Source organism: Thalassophryne amazonica, chromosome 7 (genome assembly GCF_902500255.1).
Source record: "Thalassophryne amazonica chromosome 7, fThaAma1.1, whole genome shotgun sequence".
Classification (NCBI taxonomy): domain Eukaryota; kingdom Metazoa; phylum Chordata; class Actinopteri; order Batrachoidiformes; family Batrachoididae; genus Thalassophryne; species Thalassophryne amazonica.
This window is the reverse complement of record NC_047109.1, coordinates 112842382-112863546: the sequence shown is the minus strand read 5'-3', so window position 1 is coordinate 112863546 and position 21165 is coordinate 112842382. Positions and strand designations below refer to the sequence as shown.

The window sequence follows — 21165 nt, the reverse complement described above, 5'->3', positions numbered from 1 at the left end:
AACATGTAGAAGCATATAGTTAGCAAAACGAAGTACATCACAATCTGTAGGGTGTCCAAATACGAGTGTACACTAACGATACACGAATGATCTACTACCTCCATAGTTTTCAAACAGACTAGACGATGATGCAGCTGGATCCTGTCAACAAACAAAGAAGAAATTGGGCAGCACGGTCTTGTTGAGGGCGGGCGCTAAAGGGGTAACTTACGACGCATATGACATAATTTCTCTACTTCTGGGGACAGAAACACGGCAGTTCCTCTGAGTTTTGGGCAAATTACACACAAAGAAAGTGAAAATGCAAAGAAAGTGATGATGCGATGAAAAGTGGATATACGTTGCGGTTTGTTTATGACTGGAGCAAGGTTGTGCCGGTGAGAGTCTTCCCTACTCTACTGGGAACCGAAAAGAACTGCTTCGTTGATTGTAGCCGAAACTAAACCGGTACAGCATTTTCCCGTGTGAAGTGATGCTGTGTATATATTGCACAACGGGTGTCGCAGACCAAATGGTTCACTCCTAAAAATTTGTCTGCCATGCCTCCACTGCACATGCGTCATTTGTGACCACAGCAGCTTCTCTGAGACAGAGTCTTTTCACCCAAAGAGATCAAATGGATTAATGAGATTACTAACCATCAGATGATAATGGTAAAACCTCTTTAATCATTGTAAAGTCAGTTTTAAGCAGAAACTAGGCTGTTTTAAGCAGAAGCAAAGCGATAATATGTGACGCTTTGAAATGACCGATGTGCAGTGAATGCAACAGCTAGCAGCTTGTATAGCTGCGTTGCTCTGATCGCTTCCTCCATGTTTTTCCAAATGATTGTTGAACAAATCTTCAGATATCTGTCGCTGAGACTGATGATGACTGGAGTGCAGTTTGAAGCAGAAATGAGGTGATAATCTGTGAACCATGGTTAATGATGCATGTGCAGTGAAGGCAGGTGGGATCGATTTTTAGGGGGAACCATTCGGTCGGCAACACCGGCTGTCCCCATAAGTGGTCAAATCCCACGATATCACACAGGGTTCAAACGAGACAGTGCTGGCCTGTTCCTGGGGAAAGTTCAAAGAATATCGTGAACATACATGAAAAATAGTGGTGGCATCCAAATATACATTCACTGAGTATCAGGAACTATAAAAAAAAGTGTGCAGTTGCAAAATAGACATTTTACAACTTATGTTTAAGTCTTAGTCTAGTACATACTATAGCAACAGTTGGGTTGTACTACCCGATGTTAGAGCATACAAATGCTGCATTCACATGTTGACTGGAGAAAAACTCATAATTCCTCTCTGTAATATCTCACAAATTACTTGCGACTACCTGATTTTCAAATCAGGTGACTCTTTGCACTTAAATAATCCATCTCTCACTGCCTTTCTTGTCTTCTTGTTAAATAGAAAACATACTGTTTGCTGCTGCGATAAAAAGGTGAAAATCCAAACTTTTGCCTGCAAGTGCCGTCGTGGTGCACAGCTGGCATGCTCACACCTGTTGGTGAAATCAATAGAACATCCAGTTTACTGTCTGCTGCTTGCAGCCAACATAAGACACATGCATAAGTATTTGTTTGCAGAGTAGAACTCAACTCTGGACCAGTATGGATGTCAGTAGATGAAGGTAGGCTTGTACCAGCCCTGTGGTCTTCTCAAGCTGTTGTTCATCCACAGATACTGATGCAAGTCTCCGATTCAGCTTAGATGTGATGCCACTCTCTCAGGTTACTTCCCCAGCTAAGGCCAGTACACAAGAACAGCTGGGTGGACTGGAATGATGCAGAGGAAGTTTCTTGTCCAAGGATGCAGTATACCTGGAATCAATCCCCAGTCTAGATACTGGGGCTCCAGTCCAATGGCAAAGTGAAGCAGGAAGTCCTCGGGGGGCTTGTGGTCAGGTGTCATCTTTATTACTGCCTCTTTGATGGCCTATTTTCAAAGATTCTGAGCTGTGTTTTGCAGAGTGTTTTTAAAAGCCTGAAGGATCGTGATCATCACCTTCCACTTACTCCTCCTTCTGGGTGACGCCAGTTTTTGTGCCTTTTTTTCCCCCCCACGATGCTACAACCTTGTTAAGTTGTCCTCGGTGTCTCCTGGCATTGGAATGGATCTACTCTCTGTCTACAGCCGGCCTGTACTTGTCAGACAGAGACAGACACACAGACGTGTACTTGTTGCTTTGTTTTGTCTGTGCGTCTGCACTCTCGGTCCTCGCTTATGGACATGAGTGGGTCAAAAGCCACAGGCGGTCTCTGAATCACCAGGCTGTAATTAAAAGCTGTGATGTCTCCATAAAGATGCCCACCAGAGACTGTGAAATAGAGGGAAGGAGAGTGGAAAGAGGAGCAGAGGCGAGGGGCTTCTGGCGGCTGAGCCAGTGCAACTGTGCGCCAGATGTTTTCAGACTCCCCCTTTGGACTGCTCGCCTTACTACTTTTCTCCTGCAGCCAGACCACTGAAAAGGACTCCCGTGCACGCAGCACTGCACTGAGGAGGCTTCAGCGCGTGCGTGTTACTTCTCAGACGGTCAGGCACTGTGATATGCAAAAAGCGTGTCATTTGCGTTCGAGAAAGGGAAAAGGCATGGAAAGAGGGATGAGGAAGAGAGGAGATAATGTGGTGACTTGTTCTGCATGTGAGGTCTGTTTTATGCATTGCTGGTGTTTATGACATGTTTCTCACACTCTGGCTGTGTGACTGTGTTCGCAGCATGCGTGCCTGGTGTGATCAACGTGCAGAAGGAGCCAGCGTTGCCAAAATCTAGTTATTATAAATAACCAATTCTGTGGCAAATTGCAGAATTACAGGTCATTTTTATTGCTGGTCAAGTATTTATTTTGGGGATTTCCACACCAGATAGTGACTGCTCCATGAGATCTTGCAGATGACATAAAAAAGGAAGAACATGTGGAAGTTTTGAAGTTCATGCTGCAACTGATAGAAACCGGGAACTCCTATTTTCTGACTTACGACTTGCAAAAATAAATGAAATAAAGTGAAGAAGTATCTTGGTCTCTTTCATGAGTGAGCATATGACATAGCGTGAGAATGACAGATGGATTGGGGCTGCATCTGAAGTCCTGCAGGCACTGTCCCATACCATCTTCGTAGTGAAGAAAGAGCTGAGCCACAAGGCGAGGCTCCTGACTTATGCTCCTATCTTCACTGAGCTACAAGTGGCGTAAATGAGGTCCCTCTGTCGGGTATCTTGGTTCACACTCAGTGACATGGTGAGAGTCTTGAATATGAAGGGCTTGGAGTAGAGTTCCTGCTTCATTGCAATGAAAAGAGTCAGATGGAATAGTTCAGGCAATGTCGTCTCCCTACAAGCTTTTCAACCATGTCCAACTGGGAGAAGGCCCTCTGAGAAGACGCGAGACACGCTGGGGGGGATTATATTTCCCCCTGGTTTGGGAATGCCTCACAATCCCCAGGGAAGGGTTAGAGGACTGGCCAAAGATAAGGAAATGTGCCATGACCTACTTGGTCATCTGCCAACACAACCTGGACCCGGGTAAGTGGCAGAAAATGAAAAGTGATGACAAAAAGACACTGACTCATTTTGGCTAAACAAGTAAAAATGTACTGACACTATGCAGAAAATATAATTACTCCAAATCAATAATAATGACAGTATTTATTTAAAATACATAAAGTATATTGTTTGAATTGCATAATACTTATGTTACCTATACAAAATAAATGGCATAGGTAACATAAATGAGAGCAGGAGCAAAAAGACAGACAGAACTATAACCAGACAAGCCATGAAAGGCTGGGACAGAAACTAAACTGGAACTCGCAATGTGGCAAAAGTATAACAGCTAATACAACTAATGACTACACAGAAAATAAATGATAAACAGAGCATAAAACCAGTAACAAAAGTAATATGCACAGAAAAGAGATAATCAGAACCAAACCAAGACGAGACTAAACAAGTCAAATTTAAATGTATTAATTTATATAGCACCAATTCACGATGAGATCGTCTCAAGGCGCTTCACACAACATAAAAAATTTAAAAACACAATAAAAAGACAAAATCATAAAAGAATACAAGAATTAAAAACATATCATAATACTAATGATAAAACAAGGAAAACAAATGAGTTTTTAAATGTGATTTAAAAATCTCCACAGTATTCGACTGTCGTATGTGTGCCGGGAGATCGTTCCACAGAGCTGGGGCACGGTAGGAGAAAGCGCTGTGACCGACAGACTTTTTATTCACCTGGGAGCACATAAAACTCCTGCACCCTGAGAACGCTGGTACATAGGGCCTTACCAGGTCAGCCAGATATGGAGGTGCAAGTCCACGAACAATTTTATAAACTAATAACAGTACCTTAAAATCCAATCTTGCAGCGACTGGAAGCTAGTGCAGGGACGCCAAAACAGGCGTAATGTGGTCAAATTTTCTGCTCTGTGTCAAAAGTCTGGCAGCAGCATTTTGAACCATCTGAAGACCCCTAATCCTGGACTGCGGTAAACCAGAAAATTGAGCATTACAGTAGTCCAATCTAGAAGAGACAAATGCATGAATCAAAGTCTCAGCATCAGCCATAGACAGGATGGGACTAATGTTTGCTATATTTCACAAATGGAAGAAAGCAGTCCTTGTAATGTCTCTAATGTGGAGGTCAAAAGACAGCGTAGGTTCAAAAATTACCCCAAGCTTCCTCACTTTATCAGTATGATGTATAACACACGAACATAATCTAAACGCTAGCTGATCATATTGATGCTGATACCTCGCTGGACCAAGAACCATCACTTCAGTTGGATCAGAATTTAAAAGTAGGAAATTTCTAGACATCCAGCTTCTCACTGCAAGGCAATCTTCCAAAGATTTTATGTGAATGAGATTACCAGTAGTTATCGGCATGTACAATTGGGTGTCATCAGCATAGCAATGAAAGGGAATCCTAAAGCGCCGCAGTATATTCCCAAGGGGTGCTATATAAAGGGAAAAAAAAAGGGTCCTAAATTGGATCCCTGCGGAACCCCAAACTTCATGTCCCTAAGATCAGAGGAAGTGCCATTGCACAACACACAGTAAGAATGACTAGACAGGGATGACATCAACCATGCAAGGGCAGTTCCAGTAATCCCAAAATGATTCTCCAGCCTATCGAGTAAAACATGATGATCCATGGTATCAAGCATCTTCATGCCAAACTGGAAATTCTGTGAGCAGACCCACATATTTCTCCAACTCGTCAGCTGCACTGAGTTAAATCTATCATTCAATCCAGTTAAATCCATTAAATCCACTTATTTCGGCATAGTCCTTCTCTTGCCTCAGCTGACAGCGCCATAATCCACACCTGTGCAGCAACGCAGTCAGGGTGCGGAGTTATACATCAAATGTGAAACGGTCAAATATTTTGCCACCATCTACTCTATATTTTATGGTCTGAAATCTCACACGATTAACTAATCAGATTTGCGGAACAAATGTAACTGGAGATGTGTGTGTGTGTGTGTGTGTGTGTGTGTGTGTGTGTGTGTGTGTGTGTGTGTGTGTGTATTCTGGCTTTGGACAAACCTCTGGATGTGTCAAAACAGGATTTTATTGGCTCATTAAGCACCTTATCAGACGAGCCGGTCTTCAAATATTTAACTCACAGCTGCAAAGACGTGGCCCGTGTCTCAACCGCTGTTCAAAAAAAACCACACACACACACACACACACACACACACACACACACACACACACACACACACACACACACACACACACACACACACACACACACACACACACAGAGGGCGGAGCTGCACATACTGACCGTGAGGGAAAACCTCAACACAGGGTCCATTTTATAACCCCGGACACGTCACGGCCAATATCAGCTCATATGCTGCACGACGGGGGGAAATAGCTCCTGGTTGTGGAGCACGAGAACATGAAAATATTTCACTTCTGTACAGTATCTCCGCCTTCTTGGCCTCATTCTTCTTCTAACCTTCTCCAGACTGCAGCCACTTTTGTTTGTTTGTGTGCGTCTGTTTTTGATGGGCTTGTTGATGTCAGTCCATATGAGGGGAGGTGATGGTCTAGTGGATAAGGTGTTGGGCTTGAGTCCAGAAGATCATGGGTTCAAATCCCCGCCTGACTGGAAAATTACTAAGGGCCCTTGGGCAAGGCCTTTAATCCCCTATTGCTCCCGGTGTGTAGTGAGCGCCTTGTATGGCAGCACTCTGACATTGGGGTGAATGTGAGGCATAATTGTAAAGCGCTTTGAGCGTCTGATGCAGATGGAAAAGCGCTATATAAATGCAGTCCATTTACCATTTATTTACCATATGCCTCATTTCCTCACCGCCGGCAGATGACAAAGGAAGTCAACCTTTGTTCAAAGTCGGAACAATATGTGCAAGAAGAACATGATCCACGAAGATCACCGAATGGGGATTTGGAAAGATCTGGGAGCTTTAAAAAAAAAAAAGAAAAATCAGGTTTTGGATCTTCACTGTGACTTCGAAAGGAGAAAACATGCTTTGTCTTTGTTGTTCATAATTCAGCACCTGTCGGTGCCTGAAGATGAACAAAACATCAAGAATAAATCTGTAGGAAAATCAAATCCTTCAACAATTTAAATTTTCAATTTATTTTCATTTATATATTGGGGAGGTGATGGTCTAGTGGTTAAGCATTGGGCTTGAGACCAGAGGATCCTTGGTTCAAATCCCAGCCTGAATATAAAATCACTAAGGGCCCTTGGGCAAGGTCCTTAATCCCCTAGTTGCTCCCGGTGTGTACTGAGTGCCTTGTATGGCAGCACCCCAACATTGGGGTGAATGTGAGGCATTATTGTAAAGCGCTTTGAGCGTCTGATGCAAATGGAAAAGCGCTATATAAATGCAGTCCATTAACCAATTACCATATAGCGCCAAATCAATCAATCAATCAATCAATCAACTTTTTTCTTGTATAGCGCCAAATCACAACAAACAGTTGCCCCAAGGCGCTCCACATTGCAAGGCAAGGCCATACAATAATTATGAAACACAGTCTACGTCTAAAGCAACATAACCAAGGGATGGTCCAGGGTCACCCGATCCAGCCCTAACTATAAGCCTTAGCGAAAAGGAAAGTTTTAAGCCTAATCTTAAAAGTAGAGAGGGTATCTGTCTCCCTGATCTGAATTGGGAGCTGGTTCCACAGGAGAGGAGCCTGAAAGCTGAAGGCTCTGCCTCCATTCTACTCTTACAAACCCTAGGAACTACAAGTAAGCCCGCAGTCTGAGAGCGAAGTGCTCTAATGGGGTAATATGGTACTATGAGGTCCCTAAGATAAGATGGGACCTGATTATTCAAAACCTTATAAGTAAGAAGAAGAATTTTAAATTCTATTCTAGCATTAACAGGAAGCCAATGAAGGGAGGCCAACACGGGTGAGATATGCTCTCTCCTGCTAGTCCCCGTCAGTACTCTAGCTGCAGCATTCTGAACCAACTGAAGGCTTTTTAGGGAACTTTTAGGACAACCTGATAATAATGAATTACAATAGTCCAGCCTAGAGGAAACAAATGCATGAATTAGTTTTTCAGCATCACTCACAAATCACAAAAACAACAACAAAAAAAATTCACAGAGCAAGCACCAGACTCAAACATTAACAATCCCTTAAATAACTAAATAATACCCTGCTAAGCAAATTAAAACCAGGTTAAAACCAATTCCCATCTGGGTTGTTTTTGGTTTTCGCTAGTCTGACTTCCAGATTTTACTCACTCACTCATCTTCAACTGCTGACTCCAATTAAGGGACACAGTGGGCTGCAGCCTATCCCAGCACTCACAGGGCGTGACTCGGGTTCAGCCTGGACAGGACATCATAGGGTCACATACAGCCAAACAAACACATTCACACGCACACCTACGGACAATTTAATGTTTCCAATCCACATAACCTGCATGTCTTTGGAATCACAAAAAAATGTCAAACCAGATCTTGTGTCTGTGGGCTGAATGCACATACATGAGCTCAGACTATGACAAAGACAATACAACACAAAAATCAACATTTCTGAATAACTGGCCGATTCCATCCCCACCTCTGGAAAGTAACCATCTATCTGCTGCTGCCAGGTGAAGTGTGGCCATTTCCTTGACCTTCTCTGGCTGCTGGGGTCCTCAGCACCAAGACACTGGCGTGCAGGATCATGCACAGAGAAGTGCACCACATGGCCCAATTGTGCCAGCTGACACTCCCTCATAATGGACATGATACTCCATATCTGAGTCTCCCTAAGTAACCGTTGTCTTTTACTCATTTAACATTAGTAGCAAGCAGCAGTGGCAAAACCTGCTCCTAATTTCCATCATACATAAAATTATTCCATCCAGCAGGTGGCAGGCATGTGAAATATGGTAAAACCTACTTGCTTCCTACACTGATCTGGTGCATCAAAGGATCCGTCCACACGGAGATGAGTTTAGGCATATGGGCAAATGTTTTGTATTGTAACTGCGTTTCGTACACAAGGAATCAGCATTTTTGGAGCCCCAGTGTGGATGGATACATTTCCAAAATAGCCTTTGTGTTTGTGTGTACAATACACAACTTTGTGAGACAATGCCATAGCCCCACCTCTCTAACCTCAGGTGTAACCCCGGCAGAAAGACCCCATGTCTTTCTCTGTCAGGTGTCTCGGATACTGCGCCTGAAACGTGTCTATTATATGATTACCAGTCAACATTCTCATAGTTAATCGACTTATAATCCGATGTGACTCTAAGTAGAAGTTCAACTTCGCATATGTGTGTGTGTGTGTGTGTGTGTGTGTGCGTGTGTGTGTGTGCTCGTGCTCTATGTCTTCTTCTCCATTTTTTGTGGGAGTGTTACAGCGCCACATATAGGCCTGGCATATATACTACAGCATTTTGATGTGTATGCAGATATTGCTGGAAATGGTGCAGTGTTTACGGAACACTTTTTGAAAATAACAAAGAAAATGATTGTGTTCATTTACATGTGGACGAGGCCAAAGTCAACCAGATTTTAATCAGTGAATCCTCATTATATTCCCTTTTAATTAGGGGATTTACAAGATGATAGTGTTCATTGTTTCTGAGTTATTCTGTTAACAAACTAGATCTATTGACTCAGTGCATTTTGCATCATACATCTCTGTGCTTCTCTCAAGCCGAGAAGCAATTCAGCATAATTTGAGCAAAATAAATAAGACTAGGACGCATCTACTGAAGGTAACTCAGTAAAAATGTACAAGGTCAAAGTGTGGGGGGGAAACCAACAAAAAACACACTCACTTCTGTTAAAGGCAGCCTGCGTAACCTGGGTGTCATTTTGGATGGAGGGATGTCTTTGGAACATCACACTAGGCAGCTCGTTAAGAACTGTTTTTTCCAAATTCGAAACATTTCCAAATTACGCAAAATGGTGGCTTTTAATGAGCTAGAGATGATTGTGCATGCATTTGTTTCTTCACGACTTGATTACTGTAACAGTCTCTTTACATGCCTCAGTAAGAAAGAGCTGGCCCGCCTGCAGGTAGTGCAAAATTCTGCTGCACGACTTCTTACCTGCGCCCACAGGAGAATGCATATTACTCCTGTCCTCAAGTCTTTACATTGGCTCCCTGTTTTTTACAGGATAAATGACAAAATCCTCGTGCTGACCTTTAGAGCTCTACATGGGCAGGCACCGGAATACATTAAGGACCTGATCCAGCCTTATGTTTCCAGCAGGAGTTTGAGGTCTTCCAATCAGAACCTGCTGATGGTTCCCCGAACTTGTTTTAAAACTCGAGGGGACAGATCTTTTAAAGCTGTGGCACCTCACCTCTGGAATGAGCTTCCCTGTTCTCTTCGCTCACTGGATTCTGTGGATGTTTTTAGACAGCAACTAAAGACACATTTTTTTAAACCGGCATTTTAGTGTCAATTTATTTTATTGTTCTATATTTGTATGTGTTGTTTTTATTGTCTATTTATATCGTGTGAAGCACTTTGTGACCTTGGTCTGTGAAAGTGCTATATAAATAAAGCTTACTTACTTACTTACTTACTTCCACCCCTCCTTTCTTCCTGCTTGGAAAAGACCAGATGACAATGTGGCCTGTGGAGCCCCCCCCACCCCAGGTCTTTGTAAGGCCTCCACATGTTTTTGGCTCATGCCTGTGGTATGACGGTAGATTCTCCATATAAAAGCCGTCAGGATCACGGGGTGTTTCAGATATGGCTCTCTGAAGACGCTTGCTGACAAAATGACAGCAGCTCTATTTATTTTGGTTGGAGAGAAGGGGCAGTTAGTGGGAAGTTAATCAGACCCCCCCAGTACACCTTCCACAAGACTTCCAGTATAAATTTTGGCTCTCCCCACCAATAAGAAACCAGCTCACTGCAGACGAGTCAAACGGGTCCATCGGCTGCTACACAGCAGAAAGGAACTAAACCCTAAAGTTTAGCACTGCATCATCAGCATAAAGCATGTGTTGATGGCCTGTCCAAGCACCAGACTTAATAATGTCATCTGGTTATGATGAGATATGAAACATAAGAGCAGAGAAGCGTGTGGGGAAAAAGAAGAATTATCTATGGCGCAGATCTGCAAATATGCAATGGCTGAAACAGAAACTTGTGTTAATTTGCGAGTGCGGCTGCAGCAGTGACCATAACTGCCACTGGCATCAGGAGAGCGGAGGACCAGCCAAGTCAGTGACAGGTTGATGTGTCTTTCCTCTTCGCACATATTCACCACCGCGCAGCGCAAGATTTCCAAAACACTCTCGACTCATTTTTACAGTTTCACAGCATGAGAAAATCACTGCTTAGTTTCTGCACAGAGTTTAATTCAATTAATTAATCTCGCTTGCTTGTGAGGTGGGTGGTGTCTGCAGGAGGGTCATCCAGCTGAGACGCTGCCGACTCGGGTTCTGTATCCGGAGCCAAGCCAGTGCAGCCATCCCTCCATGACGCCCAAAGGATTCTTCCAACTTCTGAGGCCTTCTCACCAGTTATGGTGTCGGCCCCTATGGAGCGGGCTTATTAAATGAAGATTAAGCTCGAGTCAAAACATGCTGCAGACTGAGTTGGGCATAATCACTGTGACAGGGCGGGCACCAATTAGTGTTCTCTTTCTGCCCTGGGAAAACGCTCTTCTCTTCGTGATATTACCCAGGCCAGAGATCACCGCTGATCACCAACCATCACTCTGCTGTGGCAGGAATCAAAACAGGACCTGTCGTCTGTGCACCGGCTATCCCGGCCAAAAGTCCCAACTTCCCATGGAGCACAAGCAGGAAACATTAATTGGGATAATGAGATAAATACATGAAGGAAGAGAAGCTCAAAGCTCCGTTCCCAAGTGCTTTTGGTGGAGAGGTGGTTTGACGAGAACATCGATGCAGCTTGGCTTGGACAAACTTAACCAGGAGGCAAGAAGAAGATTCCAAGAGTTAACTGCAAGTTGAAAGCATGCCTCCGAGAGAGGAGAAAAAAGAAGCCAGCCTTGTGGTAGAAGGCTAATTCTGACAAAAACACATCCAGAAAACTGTTTGGATGTCAGGTTTCTGAGCCAAATAAAGACCAGACTCATATGTGATCATGCTGAGTATGTAACTAAAGTGCTCAGAAGTGAGTGGCATCTTTCGCCACAGCGTAAGCCTCTTGGCTCAACAAGTATAAACACCAAACATGGCACCATACGCTCACCAAGGCGCACACGTGCGTTTTAAATGTGCACTGCATGTGCAAAGACATCAAGATCCCAAACTGTTGACGAGCATCCACCAGAGCGGATTTGAGAAAGTCGCTATTGCTCAAGACATCGTTTTACAGGCGCGACGGAGACGTTTTAGCAGATGGTTCGCAGACGTTGAGGACCAGGAGGTACCACAGGACTGCAGATTCGCTGCAGAAGACAGAACCTGGCCTAAGTCCCACAAGTCAACCAAAATCTGGGGGCGGATCTGGGTTCACTTTGGTCCCCTGCTCCAGACTGTAGGTGCCTTTAGGGAAAATGTAACATCTGCCTCTGTCACATCCAACAATCACAAAGACCTGGGATGACCTCTGGCTGTGCACTGTAGACGACCGATGAAGTCAGTAAACACAAACAGTGATGACATTAACTTCAGTTTTACCTTCATACAAAAGCAGATCCAGAGGATCCAAAGTTCTAAAGAGAAAGCAGAGGACTAGACGAGGTTTCGCGGCTGGAAAAGGTATTTGCCACAGTTACGACTGCAGAAATTATGAGCTGCAGTATTAGCGGTAGCTGGATCCAGGCACTCGGATGACTGATGGGACGGAGGTCTTGGCCTGAGAAGAGCTCTACAGCAGAAAGACTTTCTCCGGTTACACGCACACAGGAGATCGATACGCCCACAAAGCTCTGCAGCGCTCCAAGTACAGGTATATATAATCCACTGACCACAGACAATAATGATTTGTTCCATGAAGTCATCAGGTGACTGTGATTCTTCACCGTCTCACAGAAGCACTTTGAAAACCTGCTGGCAGCATGAAAACAATCCGTGTTTACGGAAATAACAGAAAAATGGTGCAAAAGTTGTGTGAAAATGTTTGTGCACAATAAAAAGTGACTAATTATATCATTTTGGAAAACAAGGTCCTTCTGTTATAAGCGTTTAATGCCAATTTAATTTCTGTTTTAATTACAAAGGCTTATTTTAATGGAATTTTATTTTTCTTGCAAATGAAGCAAGACACTTCTTGCAAAATCTGAGAATCAGTTAAAAAAAACTGCATGTTGCAACATTAATAATTTAAATCATCACACAAATGAATTTCTGGCATTTTCACCGACTTTACCACAAATTTTGAAGGTTTTCTCTCCTAGTTGGGCTCAAACATTTCATAAAATTGATTCAGTAACCTTCAATTAATCCTGCTGACAACATTAAATAGCTGCGATTATTCTTGGAAGAGTGCATGAATGTGCAGAGTTGTTCATGTACCAACATCATTTCAAGCCTGTTACAAATTCATTTGTAACACATCCAAATTAATTTGTACATTGCTGACAGGGTCCAGGCTGGGACCCTGTCAGCAATGTACTGGTTTTATTTCAGAACAATTACACGAATAAACTATTTTAACACAAGCAGCCCCCCCCCCCCCCCCCCCCAATTAGCTCGCCGTGTCAGCTGCCTGATGCACACTTGTGGTGGCGCCTTTATAACAAAATGTGTACAGTTAATAGCTTTGATTACATTTGGAAAACTGACTCTTGCTGCAAAATGCGCTATAATGTTGGAATGTACCTGCTGACATTTGCATGATTGCGTTCCACACAGCTGGTGGCTCGGCTCAAGGTTGACTGGCACAGCCCTGACCGATCAGCCAGCTCACGCTAGAATGCTCCTGATGCCAGGAAGCCCAGCGTGGTCAGCACCTGTGTGGACACAGACAACCCCTGGCTCCTCGCCGTATTGCGCTCTGGGCCGACCACAGTTCTATGCGCAACTCCATTTGGTTTCACAGCCAATTATCCTCATTTGGAAGTAAATCCTTGTGTTCCCTGAATACGCGCTCAGGCCAGATTGCACCAACTGCAAGGTCCTCTGGCACTGTTAGTGCCATTTTACACATCACTTTGCGTGTGTTTTTATATCTATCCATATAACTGCAAACATATGGGTGTGTTAAATGTTCATCAGTGTGTCTCTGATGTGCACATCACTCTGCATCACCTGTACATGTCGGAGATGGCACGATGGACTGCATTTTATTTATATAGCGCTTTTCCAAATGCATCAGGTGCTCAAAGCGCTTTACAATAATACCTCACATTCACCCCAATGTGAAGGTGCTGCCATGCAAGGCGCTCACTACACACTGGGAGCAACTAGGTGATTAAGGACCTTGCCCAAGGGCCCTTAGTGATTTTCTGGTCAGGCTGGGATTTGAACCGAGGATCCTCTGGTCTCAAGCCCAACACTTTAACCACTAGAGCATCACCTCCCGTACAATAGCTGTAGAAACGTGCGTATGCCAGCCAGGATTTTTATGTGACACACTGCACATTTCCACATTCAAGTCACTTTTGATACATCTGCACGTGGACGTGGAGATGGATGTACGCCAGGTTTTTGTGCGTCCGCAAGCTTCGTACATGAGGCCCCCAGGAGAGAAAGACACAAACATACAGTGTGACGCAGTGAAGCGTCAGACGAGGGGAAAAAAATCTGAAAGAGGACCCGACCTTGTCACACATATCATTTTGTAAACCAGTGAGTCTGTTGACAGGGGCTGCTGGGAAATATATCTGTGGGGAATTCCTTAATGGCATCAGTATGGAGCAGCCTGATGCTCCAGTGTTATCGCTGCTACAGTATTAATAAAATCTCTTTTAGAGCTTCTGAAGCTGGATCTTCCCCTGAAAGAGTCTGCATGTCATCAAAGAAAGAGGTGTGCATGTGAACCAGAGGTTTCAGCACCACAGTGGAGAAATTATGCACGATATCTGCAAATAGACTCTATATTTTAACTGAGAACTAGAAGTGCTGTGAGAGCACATATCTCAGCCAACCCACGCATTGGGAACCCCCACCCCCACCCCTACACACACACACCAGGTGCATCTGAGCATAGTTGCTGGTTTCAAGGCCAACTTTGCACACCAAATATAAATGCACCTCCTTAAAATTTATATTTTCATCCATCAAATCTGGATCTTTATCAGGATTTGGACCAAATTAGACACATTGTTGAACTGTCATAATGTGAATACCTGATTTTTTTTTCCAATGATGTTCTCTGTATTTATTGCCAGAAATACATGGAAATACACTAAATCGTCCTATCTTGCAATGTTAAAGAAAGTGGAGAAAAAAAATCCTGGATCCTCTTTAACTGGATCTTCTCAAAAAGTTTGATTCCTCCTTGACCCAGACCCTATTTACTGAACTGAAAATCAGTTTAGTAGTTCTTGGGAAACCCTGATAAGAGATTAACAGCAGTGACATCATTACCTCTTTGGTACAAAGTGGTTTACCCAAGGCCAAAATATGGCCATTGGGTATTGTGAAGACTTTGTGTCTGTCTGTCCGTCAGTCCTTGCTCAGCATAACTCCAGTCCTACTACTACCAGGGCCTTCAAATTCACAGGGAAGATTCTTGGGGCACAGTCCTTGAACAAGTTCAAAGATGGCTAGCCTTGACCTATTTTAAGAGTCAAAAGGTCACATTCTGTTTACTAATTTTATGCTCATATGGCCGATATAGTTATTACTTCCACCAATCCATAATGAACACTCACTCTGTTAAGTTTTACCACAACACAACAGGTACCTGTAATACAGGTCAAAGCTTGGGCGTGTTGGATCTGATCAAGAGTGAGACAACGTGTTCTACGACGGTACTTGAAAAGTTCTTGCCTTCGCCTGGGAACAAGAGGCATAACTCCCTCAAGTTGTGACCTTTTTTCCGTGAAGGGAAAACAAAGGTTGAACATCAGTGGACCAAGTGTACTGAAGTTAAGGGAGACTATGTAGAACAAGAACACAGAAACGGAATCTTTTTGAAGTACCCTCGTAGACAGGATATAGCACTTTTTCTACAGAATTATTAATTAATATACCAATTTAGCGTCATCTGTAACGTCATTATTTTGTCACTTGATGCTCAATGGAGTGCAAGACCAAGAAGATAGACTACAATACTCTAGATCTTGGCCTGGTGGATCAACACCTTCGTTTCCTACTTCTGGTCCTTCACGGTTTGGTCTTGGGGGCACCAGCATACACGGAGCAGGAAGAGGTGAGCAAAGGTCCGAGTGCAAGTGACACTAAGATAGCTCTAAAAGTGGCACCATCACTGCATCCTGCACATTGTTTCTGGTTGGTCTTTGCTTGGTTCATACAATTTGGCTAAACAACATCAAGGTAAAAGGTTTACGACGGGTTTTCTCTCAGGTGAGTACACACACCTGCACACCAGAACAAGCCTTCCATCATCTTTGCATATTATCTGGGTCTACATCCGTCCCAATCAGGATGGCCCAGTTATACTGAATCCAAATATTTTCTTTCTTCTATCTGCTCATGTCTGGAGATTAAACCGGTCATATTGCATTGGAAAATGTTATACTTAAGTTGCACTTGGGGGGTGCAGCTCGCAAAATCTTTTAAAAGTTGTAATCATTTAGATATTTCCTTGGTATGGCATTTCATAAAGAGCCGTAAGGAGTCCCCTGTTTGAAACGCTTGGTTTTCCTCCACAGGCTTTGACCCCTTCTGGATAAGCTGCATTTCGGAGGGTGGCCTGTCCTTGTTGGAATACACTCAACTATCACTTATGGGATATGATTATTTTACAATGTCAGTCAGCTGAGCCTGAGCCGAGTGTTTCTCTTTTGCCTTCTTGGCTTCCTGTATTTTTATATTGTATTTATTTGAACTGAACAGTATTGCATTTCAATGGTTTTTGCCAAGTGGGGATTTTCACTGGCGGTTACGCAGTGGGGAATTAACAACACATGCCGATGTCTGACATTTACCTTTTTATTAAACAGGCCACCACAACATTTAATGAGCCTTCAGAGTCCAAGGATGCACACACGGGTGACACATTTACAAATTTTAACCGGACTACTGAAGCCACTGATTTCCTGCACAGATGTAATTTGGTCACTGGATACGACGCTTTGCGTTGACCGCATCACCAGGGAACAGCAGCTTTAAGTAAGATCGACACAGAGGGTGTTTGCTACTGGTTTGTAATAGTGTGAAGAAGAAGAAGACGAAGAAAGATTTTACTACGCAGCCAATTTTGACTACCCATCGGTGACTTCACGCTTCAGACAACTGATGCCTGAAACCAAGTGCAACAATGCCAAATTTTAATTAAAGAAGGTCATAAAACATCTTCTTAAAGGTCAAAGAGGCACAGAGGAGGCACAAGGTGGGGCAGTGGAGTGGGGGGGGGGGGGCAGTTGTGCAGTGATCGCCTTGGTCAAAAGTGAGACATAAGACCTACTGACTTTCAACAGACCACCATATGATCCTGAGGTTCAATGCTTCTAGCCAACAACAAAATATTGGACACGCTGACTGTTATTTACAAGCCATAAAAAGGTATGTGTCAGAAATTCAAAGTTAAGGTCTTCCAAGAAGGTCCAACTGGGAGAAGCCCCTGGGGAAGACCCAGGACATGCTGGAGGGATTATGTTTGGGAACACCTTGGGAAAAGAATTACAAGACTTGGTTGAGGACAGGGAAGAGTGGAATTAGCTGCTTGGTCTGCCACCATCATGACCAGTACCTGAATAAATGGTGGAAAATGAATAAATGAAAGATGTGTTTTGAACCAAACAGAATTGGCATTTTAATGTTGCTGTTTTTGGGTTCCATCTGAAAAAAATTGCTTAAAAATTTCATGTAAGGCCGTGTGACATATGTAACAATAAGTAACTTTTAGAGACAATAAAAAATTCTATGGGTAAGGCCTATATTTTAGTCTAGTCAGCAATGTCACTAATGCTTCAGTTAATAAACTAGGCTATGATGAGCACGCTGTTTAGCCATACTGGAGCTAGCGAATTATTTCAATGTGTTAGCCAGTCCATCAAACATTGGGGAAGTTTATGACTGAGACCAGTGTTTGTTAGTGTTACAGCGCAATATTTACCTTCTCTGGAAGGAAAGAGGGAGTGTACGCCACATTTTACTTTAATTGTCGTGAAAACGTTTCTTCATCATTCTTAGATGTACGCGATGACGTTCAGAGACGCCAGGAAGTGAAATCAACACCAAGTTACTGCACTAAGAAAATATTTTAATTTGTAATAAAAGAACACTAAAATAATGTCATTAACCACTTACCATTATTTCAAATAAACCTTTCTGTTCCAGACCATTAACATATATAAAGTTTCAGGTTTTGTTTTTGTTCCTAGCTATATATCACTTGTTTCTGGTTTTCGTTTTTGTTCCTTGAATCGGTTCAAAGCTTTGGTTTGGACCGTCTGACAGAACTGGCTTATTTTTTCAGAAAAAAAAAAAAAAAATTCCAACGCTGTATTCACACAAAAACACATTCCAGGTTTGACTTCTCGTTTAATGGGCTGACATATGTGCCGCGTGCACCGCAAATATCTTTCAAAGTGATGGGAGGAAACGGAGACAGCCACTGAGGAAACCTGCAGTTGGTACTTTGAAGAATTCCACTGAGGAAAGGAAGAGAGGGAGAAATCAACCCCGGAAAAAAGAGGCTGCCGTGGAAAAGTACTGCACGGAAACAACCCCGTGCAACTCAGAAAAATACAGACAGCAAAACATCGGGACGGAGTGCGAGGTACAAAGGTTATATGAGATCAAGTAGGAAAATGGTCTCCTGTGAGATAAGTGGACTGTTTTCTGTAATATTAACTGGAAGCGTGTCGACAGAATGGGTTTAGAACATGCTTACCTCTCCTGCAGTGTCTCATGGCCATTTTGCACCTCCTGGACTCAGCGATGGTGGGGCAGGGTATCGTGTCCTTGGGTGGTTTCTTTACAATGTGCCGCGTGCGGGTCTCCAGACCCCACTTAAAGCCACAGGTTTTGTTTCTCCTGGTGCAGCTTCCCCACTCGCTCCACTGACCCACCTCACAGCCCTCTGCAGAAGAAAGCGGAACACAGAGACTGTAGTGAAACCACTCAGAGGGAACTTAGACCCCGTTCAGACTGAGGGTGCCAATCCAGCTTGAGCGGGATTCGGGCCAAATCTGTTGGATAGGTTTTTACTGAATCCAAAGAGAGCAAACTGGATTTAAACCAGATTAATTTCTAGGTGGGTTGAGCCAGATTTGAGCGGGATTGTGTCTAGAATTTGGCTAGCTCGGCGTTCATGATGTCAAACTTCCTCACTACATCCGTGCACCCACAGTGCCCCCCCGCCCCCTTTCACACACTCACGCTCGCATGTCCAGATCCATGCTCACTCACACTCTCACTTCCAAACACATCTCTTTCGGCCTGAGCTGGTGGGTTGAGTTTGGACGTACGTGTAGGATGAGCCGGAATTGGTAACCACCTCTGAATGCTATCCGGCTAGAAAGCAATCTGGACTGAATTTGGCTTGAGTTGGATTGCTAAACCAAGTCTGAACGGGGCCATAAAGGCCACAGGCAGTAAATGGCACAGTTAAGATAGCAGCTAATTAGCAAAGCTAACTTTTCATTGCTGGATTTTCTTCTCAGCTAACTTTGAAAGCTGTTAGCAGGTCAGTTAGCTTCCACTAAATTTAGTTCTCCTAGTTAGCTTTTCTTTAAAGCAACGTTGACCAGTTTAAAACATGTGCAAACCTGAAAATCAAACATGATTGTTGCTTTCTGAGCTTATATACAAATCCTAATAAGCAAAACATGTTTCAAATTGTCAATACAGAATAAATACATGAATTGGGTTCTAAAAATGATTTCCCATATACATTTTTTATTTCTAAAGATTTCTTATTCCTTTAAATGATAAAATGAAATGAAACTGTTTTTTTTAACAATTTAGTCACAAAAAGTATTAATTATTTATGTATAGCTTCATCACGTGATCTTACTTTCCTAAACCTTTTTGAGACCCTCCATGTTTACACTTCACCTTCTTAAAAGTTCAGCTCTTTAGGCGTTTTTCAGGGTTTTAGCCCACAAAATACCCCAAGGTAAAGTAAAATTCTTTAAATAAAATTTGGCGGCTAGCAGTTATAGGTAGCTTTAGCTAAATTTTTTAAGCAGTTTATTGGTTTAGTGGTTATCAAATCTAACCTTTAGGTTAGCTGTGCCCACCGCTGACTACAGGTCAAAATCATACGGGTGTTTATTCACGTACCTCCACACTCCATGGTGTCTTCCAACGGGGCAAAGCCCTCAGGGCACTTGTCAAAGCAGCGCCCTTTGTGTAGATAAAAACCTGACTTGCACTTGGTGCAGAAGTCTTTACTGAAGCAGGACTCACAGTTCTCTATCCTGCACCCTGCAAGAAGGAGAAAGAGAGCAGAGAGCCATCAGTGTCAAACCACTCATCTGGAGCTGATCGAGAGCTAAGAGGTTTCAGAGGAGGCGCTTCTTGGCAGAACTGCACAATGCCTCCCGCAAAAGAGCCGCGGCTCCCCATGAATCTTCCCACTCCAGGGCTGAAGTGTGTCCTGAAATCATCAGACTAACCTCTTTCAACGGGAACTTCCCACTAGTCCTGAGGTCCAATAGTCCTGGTTACGGTTAGGGTGAACTCTAAAATCAGTTTGGGGTTGTAATATACACCATCAAATAATACAAAGAAGCTAGGACCAGTGGACCCTAGGACTAATAGACCCTCGCCCTTTCAACAGACATAAAAGCCCATCATGGCAGTGATGTCTTACAGTCTAGACAGAAATATGCAAGTTCACGTGTTTTCAACTAACAATTTGCTGTTATGTGAAGCATCAAAGTTGCAATAGTGTTTGGAACACTTTGTCTCTCCACACTGCTTCTGCTGGTTGGACAATAGGGGAACAAATCTGTATAGGAACATGTTGAGATCATTCTTCTGTGTTCTGTGTTTGTAGAGCAGGTAGCTTAATGGAGTAGCAGTTGGACTACTAATATCTTGACCTGGGTTGAACTCCCAGTCACTGTGTCCTTGGACAACAGACCTGCATTGTCCCAGCCCACTTTGGTTGGAGAAGTAATGTGCAATGGACTAGTATCCCATCTAGGGGGAATTATAGACTCTCATTCGCTGGGGCGGTTTGCAGCCAAGTGTGAAGAGTGTCCGGGATGAAAATCAGCACCTCCAAATCCGAGGCCATGGTTCTCGACCGGTGGAGTGTCCTTGCCTCAAGTGGAGGAGTTTAAGTATCTCTGGATCTTGTTCACGAACGAGGGACGGATGGAGCGTGAGATCGACAGACGGATTGGTGCAGCGTCTTCAGTGATGCGGTCGCTGTGTCGGACCGTTGTGGTGAAGAGAGAGCTGAGTAGGGGGGCAAAGCTCTCGATTTACTGATCAATCTACGTTCCGACCCTCACCTATGGGATTTGGCTCATGACTGAAAGAACGAGAGTACAAGCAGGGTGGCTTGGTGGTCCCTTAGAGATAGGGTGAGGAGCTTGGAGTTGAGCTGCTGCTCCTCCACGTCGAAAGGAGTCAGCTGAGGTGGCTTGGGCATCTTTTCTGGATGCCCCCTGGACGCCTCGCTGGAGAGGT

General features: G+C 43.6%; 1 protein-coding gene across 1 annotated transcript in view; it reads right to left on the bottom strand.

Annotated features, from left to right (window-relative positions):
* rspo2 (R-spondin 2) overlaps positions 1-21165 on the bottom strand; it is a 178335-nt gene that overhangs the window by 74150 nt on the left and 83020 nt on the right. The window contains 2 exon segments of the mRNA XM_034175374.1: positions 18413-18601; positions 19807-19950. Coding sequence (XP_034031265.1) covers positions 18413-18601; positions 19807-19950 — 333 coding nt within the window.